Source organism: Camponotus vicinus, unplaced genomic scaffold (assembly GCF_025532165.1).
Source record: "Camponotus vicinus isolate PSW18456_S1 unplaced genomic scaffold, iyCamVici1.0 SCAF_5, whole genome shotgun sequence".
NCBI classification, from domain to species: Eukaryota; Metazoa; Arthropoda; class Insecta; order Hymenoptera; family Formicidae; genus Camponotus; species Camponotus vicinus.
The window spans coordinates 17,795,601-17,820,022 of NW_028141977.1; the positions used below are offsets into that span (position 1 = coordinate 17,795,601).

The window sequence follows — 24,422 nt, forward strand, 5'->3', positions numbered from 1 at the left end:
CCGCAGCCTCAGTAGCCAGTCGCCATGGTAACAACCATGCCAAGAGTCATGCCGTCGTCGCGGCGAGGCCGAGGTTCCCCGAAAATTGTCGAGCGAGGACCGAGAGCGACCGAGCGAGCGCCGAACGTCGACGAGATTCCCTCGCCAGGTGGAGGGACGAGGACGAACGTATAGCGTAGTCAGAGGTAGTCGGTGTAGCGTAGGTGGGGGTGGGGATAGAGTCTCCTTGCCGCGCGCCGCAGAGGCAACGGACAGTTCTTGGTGCCCGACCGGCCTGTGTGAGCCAGAGGACGGGAGAGAGAGACGTGCGAGCGAGACGGGACGAGAGTCAGAGGGAAAGAGATAGAGAGAGACAGGGAAAAGGGAGCAGCTCGTGGAACGCCGTGTCCTCGCGTGCTCGTGTCGCGTCTCGTCTCGAGCGCAGCCATTACGGTAGAGCCGCTCGGTGACGCTTGCAACGTCGCGCGCAGGGACGGTAGCGTGATAGGCTGTTGTCGCGCGCGTGAACGCGAACCCAAACGTCGTCGCACGTAACATACGAGCAGAGCGCACGTGTGCCGAGTCCGAGCGAATTAACGCCGCCGCTGTCGCCACCAGGGGCTGTCGGAGGGGTGGTTGGCGAGTGCGACACGAGGGAGCGCGGAAGCTGCCGAGCGCGCACGACGTTGTCGCTTCGCATCGTGCGAAGCTTCACGAAGGACCAAATCGAATTCGGTACGGTGGGTGACCGGACGCACGAGTCTGGTACGTGGTGCGCGTGTGCGTGTGTGCATACACGTGGTATACGGAGAATTCGAGAAATCTAGATATAGCGAAGGAAAGGAGCAACAACAGTCGCCACCATGTTTGAAGTGTTCGGTTCCGTCAAGGGACTGCTGAAGCTCGACTCGGTGTGCATCGACAACAATGTGTTTCGGTTGCACTACAAGGCCACCGTGATCGGACTCATCATCTTCTCCCTGCTGGTGACCTCCCGGCAATATATCGGCGACCCGATCGACTGTATCGTGGACGAGATACCGCTCCACGTGATGGATACTTACTGCTGGATCTACTCGACCTTCACGATCCCGGATCGAACCGGCATCGTCGGCAAGGACCTGGTGCAGCCGGGAGTCGCCGCCCACGTCGAGGGCGAGGACGAGGTAAAATATCACAAGTATTACCAGTGGGTCTGCTTCACCCTCTTCTTCCAAGCGATCCTCTTCTACATCCCGCGCTACCTGTGGAAGACATGGGAGGGCGGTAGGATCAAGATGCTGGTGCTGGATCTCAATTGCCCGGTGGTGAGCGAGGATTGCAAGAGCGACCGGCGCAAGCTGCTGGTCGATTACTTCATCTCGAACCTGCACTCGCAGAACTTCTACGCGTATCGCTTCTTCCTGTGCGAGCTGCTGAATCTCGTCAACGTCATCGGCCAGATCTTCTTCATAGATTTCTTCCTCGACGGCGAGTTCACCACTTACGGCTCCGAAGTCCTCAGGTTCACCGAAATGGAGCCCGAGCAGCGCATGGATCCCATGTCCCGAGTGTTCCCGAAGGTGACCAAGTGCACATTCCACAAGTATGGTGCGTCCGGCACGGTGCAGAAGTTCGACGGTCTTTGCGTGCTGCCGCTCAACATCGTCAACGAGAAGATCTACGTGTTCCTCTGGTTCTGGTTCATCATCCTGGCGGCCCTGAGCGGCCTCAGTCTCTTCTATCGCGTAGCTGTCCTAATCGGCCCCAAGCTCCGGATGGTGCTGTTGCGAGCTCGCTCGCGTCTGTCACCGCAGGACCAGGTGAAAATCATCAGCGACAAGTGCCAGATAGGCGACTGGTTCATTCTCTATCAGCTCGGCAAGAACATCGATCCCCTGGTCTACAAGCAGCTCATCGCCGACCTCGCCATCAAGCTCCAGGGGAAGGAGAACGTGTAACGATCGCGCCGAACGATCGGGAAGGACCTCTTCGAGGTCCTTCGACGAGTCCTTCGGAGGATTCCTCGTCTCCTCTCTCAGAGTGACGCCCTGCTCGACGGTGAGAGGAAGCGAACGGTAAGACCGAGTCTCCGGACTAGAGACAAGAATGACGGAGAGCCGTACCGATTATTATCGCGGATGCAAAAGTACTGGGAAGACGAGGATTGGAGGAATTAGCGTCTTGGGCCGAATTGCACCGGTGCTTTGATCAATAATTCCCTATCTCTTCTTGTAGTATATTTTATAAAAAGAAAAAAGAAGAAGAAAATCTCTAATCGGACTAATCGGACTTTGGTTCTATTTTTCCTTAGATTTTCAAATCAGTAAAGCATATCTTGAATTAGTACGATCGACATTAATTATTAAATCAGATTAATAATCAATTTACGTAGGCTCCTGCAAAATTCACACGTCGGTAAAGAAGCGAGATTTAGTCAATTCAAGTTAATCGCTTAACAAATTGGGGTTAATAAAGTTTATTGCTTTCTCAATCGCGTAGATAATTAATAACTAGTTTTATTATTAAGAGTAGAGCTTAAGTCGCTTTCTTTGCCCACGTTTTCAATTCTTACTCCGAGATGAGACAAAGAGGAGGAACAGTTTAGTATCGTCGGTGCAATTTGGCCTCGGTAGTTAGTTTTTTTTTCTTTTTTTTTTCTTCTCTCTTAGACCAAGATTTTTTATATCTCGCCGTTCCTCTCTTTCGCGCGAGTACACGCTTCCATTCTCCAGGTAGGTTTACGATCGAGACAAAGCGTGCCGTTCGCCGCCCGCCCCCTCGCCTCTCCTCCTCGTCTTCGCGTCGAAGCTCTCCTCGAATCCTTTCACATCGCCGAGAGTTTCCCATCGATTTTACATCCGCCTATTCCACTTATTTCTACGTTTGTCCGCTTCCTTTATTTTATTTCGTACACCCTCTTGGATTTTCTCGGGCAAGGTTTTGACTCCAATCGGTCGAACTCTTGCCGTCTAATGCTTATTGATTTAATTTTTCGTGTTTTTTCTTTTCGTATTATGCGTAATAATGATGGAAGCGAAGGAAAAAACTTTTTTGGAATTCTTATAATACGTATTATTTTTTTTTTCGAAACATTTTACTTTTGCAGGAAATGTGAATCGATTGCAAAAAATAAATCAGCCTTTATTTTTATAAAATTTAAACGTCCGACGCACTTGCGTAAAACATTTCTTTTCGCGAATATTCTTACGAAGCAGGTCGATGGTAATGATAATTTTTGCCATGACATGTAAGGAACTCGTTATTTAAACAATCGCGCGGTTCAGCTTTTCAGCAGTTTAATTTACATTTCTACAATTTAATTTACATTTCTGTAATTCCAATAAGTAATCAAAATTAATGAAGAAAATTATTTCATTATTCTTTTATTTTTTCCTCGTCAAAATTATCAAAATTAATGAAGAAAATTATTTCATTATTCTTTTATTTTTTTCCTCGTCAAAATTAGTAAGCTAAATGGAAAAAAATTTCATAGAGGCAGCTTTGTTGCTCCGCGCGAGTTTCCTTCCTTCACACGTGTTCTTTGCGGCAAAGTGTACATAAAGTTTGCGGATAAAGCCCCTCGTAACACCAACGTCCTATGGTCATGTGTGTGCACGCGGTGAATAAAAATCCTCGCGTCTTCCACGAAGCGCTTCACCGCCTTCCTCGCTTGCATTCCTACGAGTCTCGAAGCGAACGTCTTGTTCGTGACGATACGACCTGCCTTGTAAGAATAATACGAGCGAAACGAGAAAATCTAAGAGGGAAACGCAAGGCCGTCACAAAGGAGATTAATCTTGCATCTTAGAAAAATCTTATTGTTCTTTTTTTTTCGAAATATTTTGGGCTTTATATCGCGTCGACAAAAAGCTGTCCTTTGACAAAAACGAGAGGAGAGAAAAAAAGCACCTGTGAAAGAGCTTAAAAGAGCACGAGGTCTTCCCGGCACCTCGGAAACCTTCGTTCGTTAGACTTGGATCGTGTGATAAAGCGGGGGACGGCGTGTCGTCTCTTGGTTCTATTCTCTCGCTTTACCTTCCTTGCTGCTTGTTTTTGGTTTCCTGTCGAAAGTTGGGTCTCGAACTCGACAGAGAGATAAGATTGACCAACGACAAATACCTGATACACTTAACATGGGACCGCGTGTATCAGACAGAGAGAGATTTCCACTTGTGTCATCTTGCGAAGAGTTTACCTGTCAGAAAAAGATCAGTAAAAGATTCAACATTCTTTGTTATGCGAACTCTCTCTCGATTTATAATTACGTACATCTTTCGATCGCTCTTTCACGCAAGAGAATCATACGCGCCGCCCCCCGCCAAACCCTAACTTTTGATTTCTTTACGCTATCACTTTGATCTTTCTTATATTTTAAAAGTATATCGTATAGAAATACATATGTATATTGTAGGTATAGTAGAGAGAGAGAAAAAAATTGTACATGTATATGAGCATAGAGAGAACAAGAAAATGAGAGAGAGGAGGGAGGAGAGGGAATGAGAGGGAAAAAATCGTGTGTATGTGTGCGTGTATGAGTGTAGATATTAATGCGCGTCTTCCGTCTTCATCATTCCACGCCTTAAAAGCATACGCACAATTTGAACTAGATTGTAATTGTTGCGCTGTATCTGCGTCAGTGCTTTCCTTTTTTTAATACAATGTAAAATTAATGTATCGAGGGACCAAGTGTTGTAATATTACATAAGAGATATTCTTCGTCAATTCTCTTTTGATACAAATTTATGATGTAAACAACAAGTATCAGGGGACCAAGCAGGAATGCTATATACAAGCATTCCTCAAATTTATTACTTTTTTGTCTTTTTTATACTATAAGACTGTGCTATCACATGAGAATCGACGATTATAGTAATATTGTAATATGAAGGCAATGCTCTAACACGATATTGTCACGTAAATATCTCTAGGCGTAGAAAAAAACATTCAAATTATAAATAATTTACGAATGTAAATTTACGAATGATAAGACGAATTGTTGTTGATCTATTTAAATCGGCATTATGTTTAAAATGATTGGAACACTTCGTACACAGAAATGAATGAAGAGCGCTATTTTTTAACGTTCGTATATTTTATACACGGCTTTTATACACGCAATGTATTCGATACTGTTTTAATATCCCGTTGACAGGTATGCGTGTGCGTGTGCGTCGCATGGAATACCTAATATCGTATTCCGATCCGAGTACGTTGCGTCGCTTGTATGATTCGAAAATACGAAATAGAAGCCGAAATAGCTTTTATGGTACCGTTATCGGCGATACTTTTCTTCTTCGTAAGAAACATGCGGGGGAAGTTGACAGCCCTCTGACTCAGGCGATTGTCAAAGTTTTATCAAAAGCAATATCAAGATAACACGATTATAAAAGACTTATAACGTTTACGATACGGTACTAATGTTTGAGAATTGTACGATGTTAAAAGCTCGCGACTTATTTACTATAGAAAACCGATACGATCGGCTTAACACAATTCGTGTCTCCTTATCTTAATCTTGTATAGACACGCTTGTATATGTAAAATGACATCACAATCCCTCGTATCTTTTTATCAGAGAATAAAACAAAAATTTAATAAAGATTTCTTTAAAATAAATAAATAAATAAAGTTACAAATGCACAATTTGAAACACAAGGATTCCGAAAATCTATTTTCTAGAAAAACCGTCAATCTGATATTAGCGTATCAGCGTGAAATTTACAGTATACATTTACATAATACAAATATTCCGATATCTTTCTCATGGTAAAATACCTGAGTCTCGATTCGAACGCGTTAAACGTGTGTGAAGCAAATGAATGGATAGTTGTAACGTTAGCGGAATTTTATTAAAGAGAGGAAGAAAAAAAGACGCGCGACACGATTTACATATATATATTATTCGCTTCTTCGCTAACATTCCCTCTTTGAGAGAGATCTATGCTCAAAGTAAGACTGCCAGGTAATCGAAACACTTCGCTCGTCGCCGTGATTTTGTATCACTTTTAGATATACGCGAGATATAGAGTTATTATTACGAATACAACGCCGTTATCTGCTATTATATTATCGCGTTACTTTGCTCGATTTGTTAATTTTTCGAACAACGATCGATCAAAGAACGCACTAAGATCTTTTGCATAATATTATTATATATTATAATATTATTATATATTTTTCTCTTTTGTCGGGATGGGCGTTCTCTTCTTCGTTTCGCTTGATTTCTGTTGTTTTTTACGGCAATAATTGTCCTGATCAATGTATGCATTTTTCATTCCTTCAAAAAATTTATCTCTATTATTCAATTTATTAACTTTGCGAAAAATGATCGCGTGATGTGAGTTACGACTAATAATAAGTGCCTGGTTAACGTTAGATATAAGATACATTCCTCTCAATAATTAATTGACATTCCAATAAAGTCTGCGGTGTTTCCGAAATAATCCACTTCTTATTATACAAATCTATTTTCGCTCCGCGAAATTTATTTACAGAAATTAAAGATCTCAATTCAACAGATATTTTAAATTCTAAAGAAATTAAATTTAATAATTAATTAATTTATAATAAATTAATAATTAATTAATTATTGAATCTAAAAAAATTGAAAAAGATTGTAATGTGAAAACTAAATTGAAATTAAAATATACAATGTTGAAATAAACAATGTTTGTTAATCAATTGCGTGTGAAACTGCAGTTGCACAACCAAGCAAGCACAGGTACCTCTGGAATTAATCGAGAAAAAACAAATTGTTATGTATCGCGACTAGATAATTATATGCCGTATAATTCATCACCAAAAGTGCCTACATCCTGCCAAGCGTAGATAAGAACTCGCTTCCTTTCGCTCGCGATTTTACGATACGGCGCTTCCAGCGGTAGGTGCAACGTGAAATATCGATAATGACATGCATGCACGCACTCTGTCCAATTTCCACATGTATCTGGAAGAAAGAGAGAGAAAAAGGAAGGAAGGATCGCCTCCAAGCACGTGTTATCGCGCCTACTGCACAATAATAAGACAAGAAAAAAAGATATATATAAAAATATATATAGTATATTATATAGTATAAATATATAGGAGAGAGAGAGAGAGAGAGAAGAGTGTCTCTTTGTGAAGAGAGATACACGAAGTATATATATTATATATGAATATAGTATAGTATATACATATCTTCAAATGTGTCGACTTGCAGCGCACACAATAATCTAGATAGATATAAGCGAGATTGGCGCATCGCCTTTTTATTTAGGATATCTTTTTCTTTTCCGTCGTTATTAAATATTTACAAGAATCAATTAAATAAAAGTAGGAGAGATAATATCTATACTATCTGCGATATGGGGGCTTAAGGAAACGGTAGCCATACATCGTGTGTCACGTATTTCTTATCGGTGATCGAGGGGTATAATTCCAACCAGTTCTCTACTTTCGATGCAGAGGCGAGAAAAAAATATCATACTGCACGCCAGTCGCTGTCATTCGACGAAAAAAAAAAAGCGATACGTGCGTCATTTTCATGCGTGTGCGCCCGGCATCGGAATCTGATTTCGAAATCATCACCCCTCTTCCCCTCCCCCCCCCCTCCCCCCCGGGGAGGCTCCAATCGCCGCGACTAAGAATGACTTTTTAAGGCCGAGAACGAGGGGCGCATACCCGACATACTCGAAGGACGAGGGTCAATGTACATCGTCACGTAGAAAATTACGTATTCTTATATATACTTACTGCATATATTATTGTCTTCGCTCTTCGAGCCGCGCGTGATATTCATAATGTGCGGATTCAGAAAACACACTGCCCTCCTGAGGAATGAATGTTATATATACATAGATATATTTTAATACGAAATGTTTTCTTGTGAAGTGAAACTCTAATAAATATCAACGATTATAGCAACGTAATCCATTTGTTCTGACATTTCTCGGTGACCTCGTTTCCCTCTTCTAATAGTCCGCGCGAATTTACTAGGTATTTACTAGGTATTACTCAATGGTAAGTAAGGACGTGGGTGTAGGAGGAAAACTTGTCGAAGAATCCACTATTCGATTTCATTAGGAGATAGGACGCATTAGGAATATATATGTTTCTTTAATTATAAACAACTTTCCCTATTTTCCCACTTTGATGAGTGAATTTTCTACGGATTAGCTGTTAATTTGAGGAAATGTAGAGAAAATTCATTATTTATTATAAGCTTTTCTTTAACATTTAGATTAAAATAGAGATAAGTAGAGGTAAGTTTAAGCTTAATCAATTCGAATCGCATAAACATTTTTATTTTTTATTTTCATTATATCTTTAAAATTGTATGACACGCGACAAAAATAAAATAAAATTCAAAATAAGAGAAATGACATTTTTTTTATCTCAATTTACACCATCATATAAGATGTGCATAGTGCAAATGTACACATACGAGCGTTCACGTCTCTTTTAAATTCGATATTAGTGGAATCTCGAGCAAACGATCTAGTGACGATCAGCTGACGAGAACAATAATTAAGATGCAAACGACTGGCTTAGTCGTGAAGATCATAACCGAGCATCTGAAAGCTACGTATTTTCCGATTGGCTGTCCCTGAGATTAGAAACGGCATGTCGGGACCTAAAATAGGGTCGTAAAGCGGCGACCCTGCGTCGCGATTCCTGCCCACCTACACAGCTGCCGATTTCACTACGCATCGCATCACGAACGCATAAGCGCGGCCACGTAACGAGAGGGAGGGCTTCTGCACGTGCGTGCGCTCACCGTGATTAACCGAGCGGAGACAGGAGTGCGCATGGAGCGCGTTCGAGGTCCAAGCAATTGTACACAAATCGCTCCCTCCCGCAATCATCAGGTACGTTATTGCACTTGAACCGCATTAGCATACTAAATTCTCCCGCGCGTACAAAATTGGCCGTCATTATCAGCAGGGGGAAATTATTATGAGCCCGAAACTTGACATTCCGCCGAGGAATTTCGGTGCGCGAGATCGAAGTGTCAATCGGTAGCGAATATATTAATACCTGACGCACGGATTTTTATTTACTTTATTTAATTAGCTCTCGCTAATTGTCACTTACGCGGGACTCGTTAAACTGCTTAACGGCTCGCGTTTGTTCCAAACTAATTTCAAACTTTTTCCTTCAACTTATCTAATATTTTAATATATATATTTTGTATGTAACAAGCAAGTGTGTGTTATCTTTGTTTTTTGAAACAGAAAAAATAAATTTAGCATCTTTTAATAGAAATTCCATTATAATTAAAAAATTCTTAAAAAAGAATTAGGTTTAGTAGTTTCTGGATAGGAATTTCATAATCAAATTTGTACGAGGATAGAATTAATTAAATTAAAATTACGGATGATTTTTTTCATAGATCATTTCTGTTTTATCTAACCGCATGTTATATATGAAAGTTATTCCACAAGCTTTCATAAACACGTGGAATGCAAGATATATTATCAGTAATATTCATTTGGCCTCATCTAATCAATTCCTGTAAGACAGCGAATCGCTTACAAATTACAGGTAAGTGCCGCCAGGAACGGTCGTCACACATTCCAGGATAGGAAGCTGATGATCTTTGAAAACGTAAAACAAACGTATGCATCAGTTTAGTTTTCTACACAGAATATATAACTTAAACAAAATAGATATAAGTATATGAATATAAAATTTTGCGCAGACAAATGCATTGTGCATCCGGATTTTTTGCATGATTTACGATTGGAATAATAATATAAATTATAGGAATGTAAATGAGCGAAAAAAGAATAAAATTCTTTCATAATACCTTTTTGAAAAACGTAGTTGTATATCTTTCTATATTCATTATCTACGAAGAATCAATATAATGATTCAGTGAAAGCTTTTCTTGTTAAATATTGTAGTGACTCATTGTCAAATTACTAAACAAATTTACCAAATATTTTCTTATGTATTTTCGATGATAATTTCCATAAATATCTTATTAAGTTTCAACTTTACATGAAAAAGCAGTTTTGGTTTCGGAGATGTTTCAACCAAAAATTTAATATAATACATGTAAAATATAATATATAATAATAATAAAATATATATAATATATAATATAAAATATATGAAATAAATAAATATATAATACAATAAAATAATACGATAAAAAATGTACAAACAAACAAGACTCTTGCAATTGACTTGCTTGTATTCAACGGCCTAAATTCTATATTTGGTTTCCGTATAAATCCGTCCCTGAATGGATTTGGAATCGGTGCCGCGTCTAGATAAAATACCGGCCGAGCCAGGATACGATGGTCCCCCGGTGATGTTGGTCGAGCGTACGTGCGGTACGCAACGTAAGGCAAGGCAACGCTCAACGTGGACGCCGGTCGAGGACAGACCTTTTCTTTCGAGGACTCGTTCGCTCTGCCAGCGGCTCGACTCGCCGGGGCCAATGGCCGGTCAAAGTCCCACCTTCGACGTTTGCCAGTTTTTGCCTCCCTCTCCCCCTCGTTGTTCTCGGCCACCTCTTCGCCTGTAGCAGTCTCACCCTCTTGGCATCGTCTCCCATACAGCTCACCGTCTCCCGTGATCCGAACTTCTTGCGCACGGTGGTCTCGTCGAAGAAGGAAAGGAGTCTGATGAGATTCGACGGAATCGACGACGATAAGCGTCTGAGATTTTTTCAAGAATATTACGAATTCAAAGTAAATCCTAATCGATTAAAATTTATATATATATTGAAGACGGTGATTATTTATCTTTATGAATCATGGGTATTTTATCAAGATTTAAAATTAAATTCGATAATATTCTTTTCCTGAAACGATAAAGCGTTTCAAGTTTCAATGATAATGCGTTTTAGTACCCTAAATCTTTTATACCTGTTATATACCTGTATTTCAAAGTCAATATTTGGTATTCTCGGAATGATCGATGAATCAAGATTTATTCTACCGACCACTAGGAACGGGTCTGGGAACGACAGAAATTCCAGCTGGCTATGACTGATCCTCGGATTAGCAACTGACACCTTGCATAAGCGTAGAAATATGTAATACGTCCAACGAGCACGTACGAGCTCAAGTTGCCTTTGTATACTCGCGTATCGTGTCGTAAGGAGGTATCGTATCGTTCCTATGATTCCTTCGTTAATAGTTGGATTTGTAATTGGAGCTTGTTACTCGCCGGGAAACTAGATACACGTTTGACGAGAATTAACCGAAGTGATCTTGCAATTTTAGTTTTAATTGATGGCCATGTTATGTTATAACATGATATAATGTTACACACGAACCATTCATCAACGGAGACGTGGAAACCCACGAGAGACAAAAATAATGCTTTATTTGCGGAGAAAAATGAATTATTCTCAACAAATAACTATTTTACACGAGTAGTCTATTGATAAATGATCTATAATATTACGTCACATTGTATTATAACACGTGTATGAACAAAAGTAAAGTAAGAATGCAATATCTCTCCCTCTTTCTAGTTTTAATTAATATTTCAAGTTTTAATTAGTATTTCAAGTAATTATTAAAACATGAAATAGCTATTAATTGGATCAAGTTACAAATGAAAGGATTAATTTACTAATGCGATAGTGTTAATTAATTTATCGAGCACATGACAGATTCACTTTAGATCCCGAATGTTACGAGAATCCATGCTCTAATTACTAAACAAATAAAATATTCTAAAATTGCAATTAATTATTCATTTACTTTTCATTTAATTATATATTTAATTATCATTTAATTTCATTTAATTATTAAAGTTGTAAGTAAAATCTGTGCTCTAATCATTGAACAATGTTAGATATTATCTCTATAAAAGATTTTATCTCTATAAAATCTTTTATAGAGATAATATCTAACATTGTTCAATGATTAGAGCACAGATTTTACTTACAACTTTAATAATTAAATGAAATTAAATGATGATTAAATATATAAATAAATAAAAATTAAATGAATAATTGGTTGAAATTTTAGAAAGAATGATGAAATGATAAACATGCAACCACGAATTGTGTGTGCTAGGATCTCGTAATATTTGAAACCTTAAGCGAGTGATTACATCATTGTTTAGCGTTCAGTTCTCGTTGTTGGCTCCTGGAATTTTTATTTCTCCGTTATCATTGATGAGAGCCTTATTCATGTTCGTCTAAAGATGAGCAAACTCATGTTCCAATTCTGAAAATGCTGTTTGTCCAGAGTCACGTTACACGTGCAGAGTGTAACACGACCGCTCCAGCGCTTTATTATTCTAATCTAGTCGTTAACGTCGGATTACTGTCTGCTCGCGTTTTAGAATGCTTAGTACATATATGACGATTCGTCATAGATGAGCGTTTTTCTTCGAGATAAATACAGCCTGGCACGCGTGGAATCACATTGCGTGTAACGAGCACATTATTATATCACACAACTTTCTAATTTATTAGATGATGTACGCCTTTTCATGACACTAACATAAGTAAACTACAATGTTATGCCGTATATTGGCGAATAAGATGATCTCTTATACGTTTATATAATTATTGCTATTTTAAGATTTCCTGTTTCGATTAATAATTTCATGTAAGATTAAAAATTATATATTTTTTATGAATTGTTTATTGTATTTTATATGATGTAGGTTAGACACTTTTATCAAGAAAGATATGATTAAGCTATAATTAAACAACAATGCCAAGTATTTCTGATAAAAGCCGTAATATTTCCCGTGTTGTTGTCACCGCTTAGTTATGATATACGTATATGACCGTTGGACTTGATCTGTTATCTCTCTATTATCATTTATAATATTCTGGAAATTTGAAACTATGAAAATGCAGTTTTTAAGAGATAATATATTATGTACTAGTAATCTCCATATAAAATATACCAAAAAATATTTGCAAATATTTTACATATAAATGAAATCTTTGTGACTTGATTAGAAAGAAATCTACATATATTTATACATGCACGCATTTTAAATAATTTAAGAATTTAATTACATATTTTTTTCAAAAATTACAATAAAAATAATATTGACATAAAAAAATTCCTTTATAATACAATTATTTTTATATATCCTAAAATATAAGTTTAAAATCGACAAATATTCCAGTGAATTTTCTTGGCATTTCCCTCCTGTTGAAATCTATTGTTTAAGTATCTGTAAAGGAGGAAACATTTGTCTGTGAAGAATTACTTTGCGACGATGAACAACGCAACATGTGGGTCAGAGGTCATCATCTCGTATTATATGTATCCACACTCTCTGCGAAAATATTAAAGATCATAATATTATGGATCACTTTCTCTCTTTCTATCGATTCAGATGTATCACCGTTGTGACTTGTGATTATGCCTTCGTGTCATTTAATTCCTGCTATCTGCTCTTATCTGTGAACGAATAAAATGTCTTGACAATAATAACCGCTTGCTCTCGATAATACCAAGTAGAGCGCCCAGGGCGTTTCGTAATCATCTTTTCTGATAACGACCGCGAGATTTTACTGCTTTCAAGTTTTCAGTGCGTTCTCGATCGGTACTCTATCTGGAATATAAAGTGTCGCTCGCGTATCTATAAATCGAGACCGGAATTTCGGGTTTCTTGGCAGCCATCAAGTGTTGGACAAAGTGTTGACGAGACGCAAAAGTGATGGTTATTAGCGAAGTAATAAAGAGCTTCTGCAAATTATTCGAGACACAAACGAGAGAAAATTAATTTTAAGAATCGTGGAAGATCATAGCCATGGCAGCCAATGTCTTCGCTGCTTTCTCGGTTCTTAAGGACCACGTTAAGTTCAAAGTCAATCAGAACGCGGTAGCCATTGACAATCTCGGTAATAGATTTCTCCGATTTTTTCATTAAATAATTATGCATGATTTAATTGTCGCTGTGTAATTTATCGCGTTGTGTCTATTTTGTAAAAATAATTATACATTTCATATCAAATTTTCGATGAATGAAAAAAATATATGCATATGATTAGTTTTCAGACTACACTATAGGATTACATTTATGTTGCTTCTCATTGGGTCGATTTTAGTTTCTTCCAGACAATTCATCGGAGAACATATAAGGTACATATTTTTTTTTTAGGAATCATAAAATTTTATATGTACATAATAATGACCATTTTTGAAATAAATTCTTGTTGTTCTGAAAAGATGTATCACCGATATCGCTATACCTACTCACGTCGTCGAGACCTTCTGTTTTTTCATGTCCACGTACACGGTGGTAAGTTTACATACACGTGGTAAGTCTAAAGTTTTATCTTTAGAAAAATGAATACTGCGATACAATATCCAAGATAAAATTTTACTTCGATATAGTAATTCTTTGTCAATTATCAAATAAAGATATTTAGATAATTTGTTAAATTATATTTATACACGTGAAAGTTAAAATTTTTACGTTAAAATATATTTATATCAAATGCGCATAATTTTTAATATTAGAATTACAAACATGTAATTAAAAAACAATATTATATATAAAAGCGAATTTATCTTTTTAAGAAATTTAAGATATCTATATTATGTTCTAAAATATCTCATACATATATTTACGCAACGCGTGTTGTGAAACAGCTGATAGATCGTTCAAATGTCACTCAATGACATCAATAATAATCGTCCAAATCGTAGTTTTAGGAATAATTGGAAAATAATACCGTCTGTAAGAATAAACATTACTCTGCATACATGTTGTCCGTTATCGATCAATTTGATCATTTACTCTTTAGGTGAAGCATTTGAATGCTACCGCGGTGCTGCAAGGTGAATTACCACATCCTGGCGTTGGACCAGCGGCTAAGGGCGACCCCGTCATACATCACGCTTATTATCAATGGGTGCCTTTTGTCCTGTTCTTCCAAGCGCTTTTCTTCTATCTGCCGCATTATATATGGCGAAAAATGGAAGGTCGGATATGCATACACACGTACATACATACCCGTCGACGTATCGCACGACGTTTTACAACCGCGTTTATCTCAAGCAGCGAGCTAATCATCATTAATCTTTTTCTGGCCGTCGTAATCTAATCATGAAACACTTGCATACGGTATCCGACTTAGAGCGTTACATTGTATTATTTCCAAAGTTATTTTATGTTATATCAGTAATACTTCAATATTAATCGATCGATAATAATAATCGAAATTCGAATTTTACAAAATTTAAATATATCTTTAAATATATTTAATATATTTAAATAAATATCTTTAAATATATCATTTTTTTACGAGCGTTTATTTCAAAAATTGCATAGACTGCAATGGATTGAATTTCAGGTAATCGGCTAAGTATGTTAGTTTCGGGATTGCACATGGCATCTTTATCGTTGAATGAAACGGAGCTTAATGTAAACGATATAAAGGTACCTTCGAAAAAGGATCGCGACGAAAGGATACAGCAGATTCGCACCGGTTTCATAAACCGATTGCACTTGAATCGTCCGTGGGCATACGGACTGACTTTTTGCGAGATATTGAATCTTATAAACGTGATCATACAAATTTTCTTGACCGACTGGTTCCTCGGAGGAGCTTTCCTAGGCCTCGGTCGATCGATTTCTCAACCAAGGTCTAAGGATGAAGTGGATCCACTCGACATAGTTTTCCCGAAGGTACAATTTCATTTATAATATCATTCACTTTTTGTATCACTTATAACAACTACTTTTTATATCTCATAACAATAATCAAAATTATATAATGATTACTTCTGACTAATATTAATATGATATCAATTATGGTATATTGCTAAATTAAAATATTGATGGACGTGTTTGCAGATATTGAAATTATAATCTGTGATTAATCAACATTTTGTGTGCAATTTTATAAAGACTTTGAAACTCGATAATTATAAAAAATTCTTATATTTTTAATTATTTTATTAATTCAACTTTAATTATTATTTCGCTCATAGCCTATTGCCTCTCAGCTACTTTATTAAGAGTGAAATGTATTCATGAATATATAATCAAATTTTCTTTTAGGTAACCAAATGTATTTTTCATAAATACGGTCCTTCTGGCGGCATACAAAAGCATGACGCGTTGTGCGTGATGGCATTGAACATTGTTAACGAGAAGATCTATACGGTCCTTTGGTTCTGGTTCGTCGTGCTAGCAATAATAACCGGTTTGGGATTGGTTTGGAGAGTGCTGACCATGATCCTTCACGCCAGGTTACTAAACTTTGTCCCTGCATTTTTTCGTTGTCAGCTTTATAGGTTTAGCTTTATAAATTTATGACATTCATTCATTAATTTCACCTCTGAAAATTCTTGGGTTTACTATCTGGGAAAGGTATCATCGGAAAATATTGAGTACACAAAGTTAGAAACTACAACCAATTTCGGCCATTTCGAAACTTTCATTATATAATTAAAAAATTTTGTTCGGATAAAACCCTATTTAGATAAAAGCTACTAATTAGAAAATATATGGATAATTTTATTTTTTAATAGCTGGCGCTGTTAAAAGAGTATTTTCTAATAGAAAAAATATAGCTAGAAACTAGTTAAACCAGACGATTAGTAAATGATAATTAGTTTACGTCTAATAAAAACTTGGAATATTCTAATTATTATTTTCTGACTAATAATTTGCCAAGAATTAGACACAAACTGATTAATAAATAATGACCAGTCCTATCAATTATTTCCTAATCATATAAAAATAAGTCAAAAACTAATAAAAAAACGACTTGATTAGCATATGAGTTAATTTCTATAAAGTCAATAATATGGTTCTTGTCTTTTTAAATATGATGTGCAATTAATGATATGTGTAATTAACTTTGATTAAAAATTAATCAAAGTTAATTAAAAATTTAACAATTTTTCAATAATAACTTGAAAAGAATTTTCTTTGATTTTTTCAACGACATGTGTTATTCCTCTGCAAAAAAGAGTCATTATTTCTATTCCATAATTTTATTTGTTAATTAACTAATTTTCCTGATTCTTCAGTAGAATATTTGTTTATATTTTATTCAAGAAGATACATATAATTCTTAAAATTCTTATAATTTTATCTATTAAAATAATAATACAAATTTACCCCATATTGGCAATTATATTTTAACAGAAGCAATTTATAGTAATATTTCGTAACAATTTATAATCATATATATATTCTGATAATATATTTTAATAATAATATATTTAATGGTGTGCTTGTGTGTGTGTGTGTGTGTAAAGTTCGTCGTTTTCTGTGTTAGCGAAATTCAAGATTCGTGCACATCTAAAAATATCACACATAGAAAATATGACACATAGGAAAGAATATAAAAAGATTATTATCAATCTGAAGTTAGCGTGAATAATGCACCGTGATAAGCGCCCTTTCATCGCGGTTCTTTTTCCTTACAGAAGCACGTCATTCAACAAATTCGTGTTTTCCATGGCCTGCCCTGGCAAATACAATCCGTGGAACGTACTCAAGGTCACTCACGAGTATTACTTCGGCGACTGGCTATTTCTCTACTACATCGCCAAAAATTTGGACAATTACGTTTTCAAGGAGCTTCTTCAGAAGTTGGCGGAAGATCTGGAGAACAGGCATCACGCGCGTTTCAAAATCTTGCCCCCATTCGAGCAAAGTTTGCTGAAGAACCAGTGGGGTGATATTAAGCCTTCCGTAAATTGAGAACTTGAACAATTACAGCAACTGTTAAATACTCGTTTATAAGTAGCGTAATATGAAAGTTAAAGTGTTAAATTAGTTGTCATCTTTTTATAATCTATATTGCTTGTTAATTTCTTTTTTTAATCAAGCTATTTTTTTAACTCAAGCCATGTAATACATGTTCGATAAATCATAGAATTCACATGGAAATATTGGTAGAAAGCTTTTATAGTACAATTTAATAGGTAGCTATACAAATATCGAACAAATAAGCTGGAAAGGCGATTATTATATGTTGGGATGACTTTGGAAAAATGGCTATCTCTCGTAAATTATATGCGAACTCTATTAAGCAGAGTTCGGCAGTGCTATAATACACGTACAAAAAATAGATGTATCTATTTTTTGTACGTGTATTATAACACTGCCGAAAAATTGCCATTTTATACGTATATAAACGTACTTTAGCGAGATTTACTGCAATTGCAGATAATGCGTCTTGCGTGCATCACATTTGTAGCATGTGTGCGCGTCACATGCATGACATAAATGCATAATCAATCATCTTTTCTAGATATATCGTATGTACGGAGGACACGCGTGTATGCGTTGCGTGCAATCACGTACATTGTGTACGCGTGTGCGTAAACTAGTACATACATGCATACGTACACAATAAATACGGTCGTACGGTTCCCGATTCGATAAATGACTCGATAATAGTTTGGATCGTTAAGTTGTTAAGGCCTCTGATTGGAATTGTATCGTGGCTTACTATCGAGAACAGTCGCGTTCGTTAGAGGTTTAGGTTTTACGACTCGCTGGAACTGTTTATTCGAATCATTATTGCATTCTGCACCTCCCGTCCATTTAAAAATGTTGACTCGATGACAAAAAGGCACATATATTTATTTTATATAATATTATCTTTTAATTTTATTATTAACGTGGCATATAAAAAAATCATTTCTGCTTCTAGAATCATTTGTAGAGCTAGTTATTATTCATTAAACCTTTTTTAAAAGTAGATTTTATATGTAAATAATTTTAATATTTAAATAATATAGACATTTATATATAATATATACATATGTGCATATGTCTATAGGATTCTATATCAATAAATGTTCATAAATATTTGTATGAAAATAGATATCTTTAGAGAGATTATCTTATTTATAACAATTCTCCAGCGAATATGAGTCTCGTGACATACGAAATCTTTACCCAACGAGGGTCTCCAAATGAGATATTCTTAGCTTTCGTTACAATAAGCTTTTGTTCTCGTGCGGATGCATATCTCCGAGAAACCGGAGAGTTCGGTCAACGAGCCAGTGGTTCGTTCATTATATCCTTACGGTCGGGAAATGACGAAAGCGACCAGAGCAGAAAAAGAAATGCAAGCCTTGCCTGTAGTTGACGCACTTGGACTCTAGACTATAGTCAAGTAGCTGATCAAATCGCCAACCGTCGCCTATTCTTTTTTGTTCCCACATTCAAACTCGAACGAAGCCAATCGATAGACGCGATTATAGATTATTTATTTATGGTGAACATTTCAAAAAGAATAGATAAACTTTCTGCAACAAGATCTAAACAAAATGCATATATATTTTGTCTAGAATCTATGTTTTTAGAAATAAGCAAAATCAACACTATCAACAATATGAATTTAATGACACTTTTTCTTATTTTTATTTTTTTTAATTGTTGTATTATCAATCATTTAAGTAGAGATTTTTTTCTAATTCAATAAAGTCATCTAAAGTCCAATTAATCTGAGAATAAGTACTGGCGCGGATGTTGGCATCCTGTTTCTAAAGATAATATTTTCGGAGAATTTCTTGCGTAAAAAATTACACAAAAATATATTAAACCTTTTTTATATTTCTTATAATACGAAATATAATTTTAAAAATATGTCATTTAAATAAATTGACAAAATGTATATATTTGACACTGTTCTGATAAAAAAATAAAATAGTATTATCTGTTTTATTTTTTCTCAGTTAATTATGCGATTTTAAATAATTATTTCCGAGAAAAGCAAACAGCTTCTTTGTTACCTGATAGTTACTGCCGATATGAGAGAATATAATGAACGAATCACTCTGTGTGTGTGTGTATGTGTGTGTAATAATGCAAATTTTATAGCGTCGCGCGTTCGTTTGAACTTGAAACACGTGCACTATTCGTGTATATTGTAACTTGATTCTTCGTGGTAGCTCGTCAAATATCCTGAACGTTACTCTAGGCGCGCGTTAATTATACTTGGAAAAGGGAAGAAACATTAGAAACGAAGGGAAGAAAAGCAAAAAAAGAATCGAGAAATCTGGAAAGCAGCTGTGGCTTTTAGGGATAATCGCTCGGCTGCAACATCCTGTCTCATATTTATTAGCCAAACACCACTTTTCGTTCTTCTATAACACGAACCCATTTTGTAACCAGCGAAACTTTCACGAAACAACGATATGTCTATAAAATTTCGCGAGAATTTGTCGTTAGGTGTTTCATAAGATATATCCAAAAATTATAATAAGTATAATTTCAATTTGTCCCAGCAAAAAAAAATATTATTTCTTACATTTATTAATGTTAAATAAATATATTATTGTTGTCTTATTTCTCTCTAATTCCTTCATCGTAAAAAACCATTATAACAATAAAAATTGAATAGTGTCGACATATAGGCAAATAAAACGATAATTTATGTAATCAAAGTCGGTTTTTTTTTTAAGCTACACTGAGAAAAAGGAATTGTTGAATTAAATAAATAACTTTAGTTGACTTTTATTTTGTTAATTCAATGCTAAAATTGTCTAAATAAAAAAAAATGTGTTTTAATTAAGAAAATAAGTGATTGAGACACTTGAATCAATTAGTTGAATGGGTATAGTTGCATGAACACCATTATGTGTTACTGGAACTAAAAAGATATGTTGAATGAACTGAATCAAAATCTGAGTAACTGCACACATATTGTTAAACTAAAAAATTTGGAAAAACAATTTTGATGGTTTGAAACAATCAAATATTCCATTTTGTTAATCTTGTTCGCATGTTACGATGAACTAAATCTTCAGTTAGATACAAGATATATTACAACTAATAGTCTGAACTTGATGTAACGAAATAATGATTTGAGAGAAATCATAAAACAATTAAATACAATTTATACATTTAGTTAATTGAATCAATTATTGTATTGAATTTTCTCGACATTGTTGCATCATTTCAAGACCAAAATTAATTGAATTAAATACGATAATATTCATATACTTCCACGAGCTTCACGCCTCGCCTCTAGATGGCGAAAAGAAAAACGCCTAAGCCGAAAGTGACATTCATCTAAGACAGTAATATAAATACAATGATAAACGCAATATACGGTCCGGATGATAACAAATCAAGTAATAAGAAAGAAAGGCTGAAAGACCGTGGCACAAGATGTTAAAGTGTAAAAAATAATAACGACTCTAAGTAAGAGACATAATACATTAATAATCAGTTAAAATTAAAATTACATACGTACGTTTCGATCTTTTCAAGATCCTTTTCAATGTTCAAGAAGTCGTTAGAAAATAAACAAAACATTAAAAATTTCAAAATCATAATAACAATAACGGAACGCGATTAAAACAAAGACAGAAGCGATGGGACAACAAATAGACATTGTGTACAGTAATAACGGACGCAGCTTTTTTTAAAAACGCTAATAATTGATGTAACGAATGAAAGCGCAAGACAGTTAATGAATTAAACGGCTAATAATGTCTAGCTACTAGCCACATCTTCCAAAAAAAGGTAACGCACCCATCATTCGAGACGGTATAATAAATTCGCATACGTGAAATAATTCTTCGTAAAATACATTGTGTGACGATCCCCCGATGAAAAAGGCTCAAAATTTTCCAAATAGGTCATGGAGTCGTGAGGATAAAAATGAGCTTGGTCAAGATTTTTTTTTTTATATTTTTTTTTTTAAACAGCAACCAGAAGTCACTCCAGGTAGAAAGTCCAATAAAGGAATCGGTAGAGACAAAACAAAATCGCTTAACCGATGAGCGAGATGGAAGCCTATGTAAAAAAATTCAAATGAAAGAACGCAATATATCAAGAAACAAAGAACGCAAATGTCAAATATAACAGCAATCACAAAAAGCCGTTAACAATAATTAGTCATAACAGCAATTAAATATTAAGTAAGCAGAATGGAAAAAATGTTTAGTTCGAAGTTAAGAGTCTGCGTTAAAAACCTACCAAGATGGAAGACAGATAAACGAGATGACAAAGAAGAGGCCATCTCTAAAAGTGAAGGATTGTGAAACGACTGAGCGATAGCCGATCAAATGTGAAGGAAGAGAAGGAGAGGAGAAGGGGAAAAAATGGGGAGAGAAAGGGGAAAGGGAAAAAGGGGGGGCTTAGGGAGTAGGGAGCAATGGGACGGGAGACTTTGAAAATGCAAGACATTTCTTAATGATAGGAAGATAAACGTCCTTTAATAATGAGGTATCATTTTGTAAGTTCAACCCATTTTTTTGCTGGCTAATATGAAGCATCTCAGAAACCAATCTTTTTCTATAAAAAGGTTCTTCATCGAGAATTGTCGTGTCCTCCCAATTAAAGTACAGTAATATAAGGCCGCGACACAGGTCCCACGAATCACGGCTTATCGATTAAAGAGCGATATTATAGCCGCATCTCCTATAGCTTTTGCAAGGAGCTCCAGAGCTCCATGTAATTAAGCAAACGGTTAATTTTTTTCTAATTCCATCATATATGTATCTATATACAGAGAACATTAAATCGATCAAGTTTTTGAGAAATGACATTAAAATAAAAATTTAGTAGTTAGCTAACTTGACGAAAAATTATTCTGTTTTTAATGGATATATTGTCATAAGGATTATATATTCGCTCAAAACATTGAAACATATACACAGAAGAACAACTCATTTACTTCGCCCAAACAGATTTCTAGTTCTCACTATGTATATCTATTTCAGTTGATCTAAAATAATATTTAGTTCAATTAACTACTTTTCATTATTTCAAACAATTATGTAATCTTATTATTCGGCCTGTATATGCTGTTGGCAGCCCGTGACCGCCGGATTTAGTTAATTCAACAACAATATTCCATGTTTTTACAAAATTTTTTTCTCAGTGTACATTATGGAGCAACATTTAATGACACAGGGCAGCTCACCGTTGATGCTATGTCTTGTAGCACCGCGGTAAATACATATATTTATGCCAAAGACGTGCGGGAGTCGAATGTCAAATGCGTGGATACGATACAAAGTACGACTCATTTTTCGTCAGGTCGATCACTAACACGATCCACCGGATCTTCGTGAGAAAATTCAGATGCGTTCGCGCGATACATCGTAACGGATATTCGCATGCCATAAGCAACGCAAATTATCTTCACGTAGAGAAGATAAAATCTAAGGTTTAGACGAATGTTGGTACAAACATGCAGAATGATGCGTGTATATCGCATATTCCGGCGCGTCGTATGTCTAGACGATGCTTCCGTTTATCTCATATAAATGTATAGTCAGAGATATACGAGATAAATTTTTTAAAAAGCCAGTCACTCCATGAATAATACATATCGCGACTATTTTAATGTTACATTTACCTTGAAAGAAAAATGCATGGTAATTTAGAGATGTTGGCATTTGAAGCGGACGTTTTAATTTGTTTAGGAGAAACAAATAGTGAGTTGAACATTTAATCTCATATAATATGATTACATTCATTTTTCTCATCGCACGTTGCATGCGTATAGAATACAACGAACATTAAACGTTGCTATATACGAGCAACAGGTTGCTCTTAATCTAACTAGGGCACCAGATGTATAGCGCTTCGTATGTTTCCTCTAGATTTTTAGACATAATGCTTTGTATTACATCTTCAATTGATTGTGTTTGTTGCAAAAATGTCGATTTAAAAGATTAATTATAAAAAATATATCTTTATATTTATTATTTATATTATTATTTATATTATATTATATTTATATTTATTATATTTATAAAAAATATTATATCTTTATATTTATTATCGCATTTTTGTAGAAATACTGATAAAATCAGTTTGTCGAAACTAGACAGATTTTATATTAATATGAAATAAATACGAAGGACCGTAGAAAAATAGATTAACATGTGAACGGCTTTCACTTTTAGTTTTTCTTTCTGTGAAAGTTTAAGGCTAGGCTATTATTTTTTCAAACGTTATAAGGGCGAGGAGACTTTGCCGCACAGCTGGCATGCATTCGTCACAATTGACACGATTGAGCGGCAAGCGGTTCTCAATTCCGTCGACTTCGTCCAGCAAACCGGTCTGATGACCTTTAGGTAGTCGACGTCTGAGAGATCGAAATACGCAGTTTCATGTGTGCAAAACGAATTATGCGGTCGCGATCGAATTGCTTCGTCAATCAACACAACCGAAATGAAAAAAAAAAAAGGGGGAACGGAAGTGAAAGGTCTGCGGAGATTAAGGTTTTGCCATCCCAAAAAAAGCGGGTCTAAATTTTTATCTGTTGCGAAATACTGGCAATCGAATTCTTATCTAATCGTTCACTTATATGTTGGTCATTAAGTAAATTCCATGCAGAAAATATATAGGAAATTCAATTAAATTTAGAATAATTAAATTAGAATTTTACACGAAAAAAATAATGTTGCTTCTACAAGTGCTAAAAACTTTTGTTATCAAAAATATTTTTGTACTATAGAAAATATTGTTTTATGAAAATCAATCATTATCAAAAATATTATTTTTAAAAATTGATTTTTAAGATGTCAACTTTTAAAAATTAACAT

The 24,422-nt window shown here is 35.5% G+C and overlaps 2 protein-coding genes and 1 long non-coding RNA gene across 4 annotated transcripts; 2 read left to right on the plus strand and 1 right to left on the minus strand.

Annotated features, from left to right (window-relative positions):
* Positions 1-228: 228 nt before the first annotated feature.
* Inx2 (innexin 2) lies at positions 229-7,868 on the plus strand. Its single transcript, XM_083099001.1, has one exon. It carries the CDS (start codon positions 843-845, stop codon positions 1,917-1,919), a length of 1,077 nt encoding a protein of 358 aa, XP_082955127.1. The 5' UTR covers positions 229-842; the 3' UTR covers positions 1,920-7,868.
* A 5,409-nt stretch (positions 7,869-13,277) lies between these two features.
* On the plus strand, positions 13,278-20,202 carry Inx7 (innexin 7). 2 transcript variants are annotated; one of them, XM_083099578.1, is made up of 7 exons: positions 13,278-13,777; positions 13,928-14,018; positions 14,106-14,178; positions 14,687-14,864; positions 15,236-15,570; positions 15,946-16,136; positions 17,325-20,202. In XM_083099578.1, exons 1-7 carry the CDS (start codon positions 13,687-13,689, stop codon positions 17,599-17,601), a joined length of 1,236 nt encoding a protein of 411 aa, XP_082955704.1. In that variant the 5' UTR covers positions 13,278-13,686; the 3' UTR covers positions 17,602-20,202. The 2 variants fall into 2 exon arrangements, with proteins under 2 accessions (XP_082955704.1, XP_082955705.1); XM_083099579.1 differs by having other exon boundaries at positions 13,278-13,608.
* Positions 19,262-22,851, minus strand: LOC145971666 (uncharacterized). Its single transcript, XR_014438920.1, has 2 exons — positions 21,841-22,851; positions 19,262-21,657 (listed from the first exon to the last, which is right to left on the minus strand). It is a non-coding gene; the product is annotated as an uncharacterized LOC145971666 (long non-coding RNA).
* Positions 22,852-24,422: the final 1,571 nt, after the last annotated feature.